At 33.5% G+C, this 6059-nt stretch overlaps 1 protein-coding gene across 5 annotated transcripts in view; it reads left to right on the plus strand.

Annotated features, from left to right (window-relative positions):
- The window catches only part of HNF4G (hepatocyte nuclear factor 4 gamma), a 61421-nt gene extending 55371 nt beyond the window's left edge, over positions 1-6050 (plus strand). For 4 of the 5 annotated variants that reach the window (XM_039332067.1, XM_039332065.1, XM_039332064.1 and 1 more), the window contains 5 exons: positions 310-416; positions 1961-2119; positions 2800-2887; positions 3913-4065; positions 5597-6050. In XM_039332067.1, the coding sequence (XP_039188001.1) occupies positions 310-416; positions 1961-2119; positions 2800-2887; positions 3913-4065; positions 5597-5841 (752 nt within the window). In that variant the 3' untranslated portion in view covers positions 5842-6050. Of the gene's footprint in view, positions 1-309; positions 417-1960; positions 2120-2799; positions 2888-3912; positions 5373-5596 lie in introns of all 5 variants that reach the window. The other variant, XR_005555305.1, reaches the window with a different exon arrangement.
- The last annotated feature ends 9 nt before the right edge of the window (positions 6051-6059 follow it).

A 6059-nucleotide genomic window follows, 5' to 3' on the forward strand; every position in this document is an offset into this window, starting at 1 on the left:
ACCCTATTTTTTAAAAGCTTGCATTTACAAGCACACACGCGAACACGCACACACAAACACAAAACACAGTTTCCTCTTTAGATAGTGTTCTTAGTAGAAATTAGTAATTTAGGAAAAATATATAGATTACAATTGCCAGGATAAATGATTAAAAGACAGTGCCATTCTTCTCCATGGCCAAGTATGGATCCTTAAATTTATATAACTTTGTAATACCAGTTTGAAACATAATTCATTGCAATTGTTTGCATGCAACAAAATATGAATAGCTTATGTTTTCTTGTTCTTCCACTTCTTTTCCTCCTCCAGCTGTTCAAAATGAACGGGACCGAATAAGTACCAGGCGAAGCACCTCTGATGGCAGTGCTCCTCCTTCTATTAACACACTGTTCCAGGCTGAAGTGCTTTCTCGTCAGGTAGAGTAATCCACCATCAGTGCCTATTCAATCTCTTGAATACTCTCCGAGTCCATTATTTATAGCCATATCTATTCTTTTTGCATTTGTAATAACAAAATAAAACAGGAAGGCTCTCTGAAGAGAATTCTAATTTTATTCGGCTTACTTTGTAATAACACTCAATGATTCAGGTGAGAAGGACACCATTATCACCATCAGGTATAATCTGTAAGGAGTTCTTATGAAATGTTTCTCCAATCACTTGGAGTATGCCTCAAGAAGTCAGAAGAAGGTCAAGGACTGCAAGATCTACTCTAAATATTTTTGCTCTATTGGTGAAAACTATATTACCATAAAAGTGATATGATGGGATATTATACAATATATAAACATCTTCATATACTGTAGGAAATAAAATACTTCTACTTATGTTTCTTTTTTTCTTTTTCTTATTCTTTTTCTTTGTGTCTCAGCCAACAGACATTTATCATGTGTTTCTTCTAAAACAGTTTGTTTTCCTTCAAATTGCTTTAGCTTTGATTCCCAACTCACCAGGTTTTTTTTTCTTCTACTATCTTTTAGCTATTTCTGAACAGTTGTTTCTACTGTACTGCATATGAACAAGATAGGTATCTGTCAGGCCTGCCTAACCAAAAAAGACACACAGATTTACTTCTAAGCACTTTCCTTTATTGTTCTATACCCGTAGTCAGAAATGTTACCCAATTAAAGTAAATTACTTGCGTCATTAAAGATACACAATGAGAACCTCTAGGGAAGAGCTGATTTTACCCTCTTCCTTCTTCCCAACCAAACTAAACTTTGCTGTCTCTTATTCCTTTGGACGAACTCCTTTCCCCTTTGGAATCTGGACTATATTTTGCCACAATGTCTTCTGTGTAGCTGCAGATGCTCTTAGAGACGCATAGTGTTCAAAAATCACCCTAAAGGATAACTCTCTATTGAGACAGAATTAATATGTAGGCTTGATATTTGACCTCATTAAGCACTTTTTGTCAGGTGATCGTAATTTTCAACCACCGTTAAACAAATAATTGAAAGTTGAGGACTACCTGTAATTTTTTTTTATAATTAATGGTAGTTGTTAATTCTTTTTTATTGCATTGTTTTATTTTGTATTTCTGTTTTTTATGGTTGATTGAAGGATTTTATAAATTCATCGAAAAATCGATATAACTTTACTGAACCTTTATCTGTACAAGTATAGGGTGAATCATTTTATTTTTTTACATTCTTTCCCCTTATTTTAATAAATGTTTTATATTACTCTAATTTATTATTTTTGAGATTGTGTTTAATATTGAACAAGTAATTTAAGATCTGATATATGGAGAGTGGTATGGAAGCATATTAAATAATAAATATATGAGCTTTGAATATACTCAGAAATAGAAAGTAAATAAAATAGAATTTCTGAACCCTGAATAATACAGATTTTAACTTATTTAACTGAATGTATACCTACATTTATAAACTAACTATTATCAAGACTGGTATAGCCTTTTGAATCTTTAATCAATTTGAGTCTTTGTGTCACCCAGATTCCTCTTTCAAGTTTAAACCTTGGCACTACTGACATCAGTGATAAGAAAATTGCGGGTGTTAGTGATGTTTGTGAATCTATGAAGCAACAGCTCTTGGTTCTTGTAGAGTGGGCAAAATATATTCCAGCTTTCTGTGAACTACGGCTGGATGACCAGGTATGAAATAATTAAAGCATCTATTTTAGGTCCTTTTTCTCAGTTTGGGGAGAATATCATTCTATGATTTAAAATCAAACTAAGGATCTTTAAGCTTATATTCATGCAGAACTGGTTATGGAATCTGAGAAGGAAGTATGGTAGGATTCAGCCACAGGGGAATGTCAAGCAGATTTCAGAATTTCCTACCATATAGAATGGAGCCAATATGTTTACATAGACATTCAATAGAAAATCAAGGCAAAATATGATTGCTGAAAAAAAAGGCATGATTTGGAAAATCCACTGTTGCATTGCATGGAAAAGAATCTTTTACACTTTGATAAGAATTTGATAAATGGAAATTAGGCCACATCCAAGATTTTATGGGCTTCAAAAAGTTGTATGAATTTAGCTATTATTAGATCAGTTATCCACAATTAAGCATGGTGATATCATGATATATTTAGGTATCAAAAATATTTAGGAAACAAATGAATTCTTTAAAAGAAAAGATAAAATTTCAATATATTTCTGAACAGAAGCCTCACATCTTCAATGTTTTTTCTGGGAAAGAAGAAGACTTTAAACATAATAGGAACAGCTATAATTCCGATTATCCTAATTCAGTTTGGATTTTCTTTAATGTTCTGTTTTAATATTTTATACTGACGTTTTATCTGCTGTTTTTTATATCCAAGGTTGCCCTGTTAAGAGCACATGCTGGAGAACATCTTTTACTTGGAGCAGCAAAAAGGTCTATGGCTTACAAAGACATCATTCTTTTAGGTTAGGTTATATTTATTTTGGTTTTTTTTATCAATAAAACCCTAACTATGTTTAGTGAAAAGTATGCATAGGACTTCAGTTTGGAGTGCATTAATCCAGAATTGAGGGTACATAATAAAACAGGTTTTTCATTAAATCCCGAGGCAGGACTGTTTTGCATAAAAATAGGAATTCTCCTTACTTTTGAAAGTGAATCAGAGTTTTCTATTGCTACCATATCTTATAAATTTTATTTTGCAGATGAAATAGTTGATGTTGTTGTTATTGTTGTTGTAATATTGTTGTTGAAGGGACTTTTTTCTTGGAGGAAAAACACCCCAAATAGTATTGCTTTTGGATCCTTTTGCTTCTGCCATAAGCATGACCCTTGAAATGAGGATTTATTTCTCCTCATGATTGGCAGAAGAAAACATTTTGGCTCATTTCCCAATTCATCACATATGGTTTGCATAACCTTTGCCTTATTCCTTTTCTCTGCTTTTGGACATATTCCTTGGGGATAAAATATTCATATGACCAGCTAGACCCTGCTGGTTCATAGAGGAGCTACCCTCCTTTGTCCCCAATACTTAACTAAAAGTTGAAAGGCTTTCTACCATCAGTAGGTAACATCTTATTCCCAGCTCTGAACTTATAAATCACAACCTTCAGCAATTGACCACAGGGAAGTGGAACATGTAGGATTTTGTTCTTCAGAGCAGTCAAACAGATGCATTTGATTTGGGAAATCTGTGACAGGACATGAATTTGCACAGTATTTGGCCTTTCAGCTATTCTATATATAGAAGATCTACTTTGTCTTCAAAAATAGACATATTTAGATAAGTACACAATTATGAAGTGAAATGATATTATATTTGTATGGTTATAATTAAGCAGATTATTGGTGGCACATAACATGTGGTGGGGGGAAAACAATGATGAGTATTTAATTGTTCAAATGTACCAGTGAATAAATAGTAATTGGCTTTGTAGTTTTAAGCCACAGATATCATTAATAATTTTGACCTGATTTTATTTTTAAGGTAATGATTTTGTCATCCATCGCAACAGTTCTGAAACTGAGATTAGCAGAGTAGCAAACCGGATCCTGGATGAGCTCATTAAGCCATTTCAGGAAATTCAGATTGATGATAATGAATATGCATGCCTAAAGGCGATTGTATTTTTTGATCCAGGTATACTTCAGAATTTCCTTTCCAAATGTAACAAAAATGGTTGCTTTCCAAATATAAGCAGAGTTATTATAGGTCTTTGTGTAACCGGACTTTGTCATCTAGGTCTTTGTATGATTGAGACTCAAACATATTTTAACATTTTGAAACATCAGCATGTTGGCTGGGAATTATCTGGACAACATCAGATTTATAATGGATATTTTCGATTTTCAGTGAAACTTTAATCCTTGTGCCTGTTGAGAAATGAAAAAGTTTTATGACAACCCTGCCTTAGGTGTGTCACCAATTCCTAAAGGAAGGACTAACAGAAATAGAAGGCAGCTTTTGAAATTGATGGAGAGCAGGCAATACAATTTGCCCTTAAATGCCTACATATGATTCCTTAGAGTTCCCTCTCTTGGCTGGCCTTGAGAGTTTATCTGTTGCCAGATTTTTTCTAAGTAACATATTTATTGCCCCTAGCCCTGGATCGTTCAAGATAAATTATTTGGATTCAGTGTTCATCCTTCTGATATCCTAGGCATTGATTTTTAATTAATTTATTTATTTATATATCACCTTTATTTTTTATAAACAACTCAAGGCAACACACATATTCAGTATTCATTTATTTGTTTCCTATCGTCTGCAGCTTCATTCCAGGAAGTGTCAGAGCTTAATTTTCCACAACATGGCTTAATATTTTCTGTGATAGAAATAATACTGAAAATCATAAATTTGGAAAGTGCAAGGTTTTTTTTCTTTGCTCTAAATACTCACATGTTATCCTATTAAGGCAAAAGTCCAAACATAAACATTGCTGAGTTTATACACTCTAGCTTTTTTAATCAACAGATTCTGTATGTTGCCAGCACAAAGACTAGGATAACTGGGTCTTTTATGCATTGGTTATTTTTTCAGTCCTCCCAACTTACCATAAAGGAGGCTGGAAGACTGCCATTTTCTATCTTTTTTTTTTTTTAAATAGAAATAAATTAAGGAAAAAGAAATTGTGATGAAACTGTCAAGGCTGGTACCATCATGAAGTCAAGAGTGGGAAGTCTTTTCCCCCTACTCCTTTCTTTCTGTTTTTTTTTTTTTACAGTTCCTCATAAGAATAAGCTAACCCCCCCAAAAAAGCAGGTAACAGAGTCCATGGTAGACCCTTTTTTCTAAGTCTCTTTGAGGCTTTATTTTTTCTTTTTCAGAACCATTAAATGTATTAATAAACAGCTTACATGATATGGATCACTGGAAGGATTCAGTTTAAATCAAACTGCCTGAGGTTGTTCAAAGCTAAAAATATCCTCATCTGATTAATTGTGCAGGTTAGTTAACTACTTTAGCAAGTTCACATGATGTGCTAACTCCCACCCAATTAAACATAGTATGGTAAGAGCATCTCTGTGCTCCGTTTGTAACACTTCTTCACTCTCATCTTCTTAGAGCCAGTAGACTCATTATAGGAGAGTCAATAGGCTAATTCTGAGATTAAACTAAGTTATCCAGTTATGTGTTGCATATTTATGTAACTTTTCTCTGCCGTTTGAAGATGCAAAGGGGCTGAATAACCCAATGAAGGTCAGGAACATGAGATTTCAGGCTCAAATGAGTTTGGAGGATTACATCAATGACCACCAGTATGACTCTAGAGGTCGCTTTGGAGAACTCCTGTTGCTTCTGCCTACAGTCCAGAGTATCACCTGGCAAATGATTGAGCAAATACAATTTGTAAAACTGTTTGGTATGGTTAAAATTGACAGTTTACTTCAAGAAATGTTGCTTGGAGGTGAGTAAGTTGATTAAATTATGCTCACATTTATTATGACTGGAGAAAAATCATAAAAGTTGTTGATCTTCAAATAAATACCACAATATTGTTCTAGTTTGCCAAAGGTTTGAATCAGTGTAACATGGTATATATATATATATGATGGGTTCTACTCTTTGGGTCCAAGTTGTGTTTAATCAACAAGTTCATTGTGATTACAGTACATAGACTTAAAATTCCTCTG

The sequence above is a fragment of the Crotalus tigris genome, unplaced genomic scaffold (genome assembly GCF_016545835.1).
Source record: "Crotalus tigris isolate CLP2741 ecotype Arizona unplaced genomic scaffold, ASM1654583v1 scf7180000024445.887990, whole genome shotgun sequence".
Lineage (NCBI taxonomy): Eukaryota > Metazoa > Chordata > Lepidosauria > Squamata > Viperidae > Crotalus > Crotalus tigris.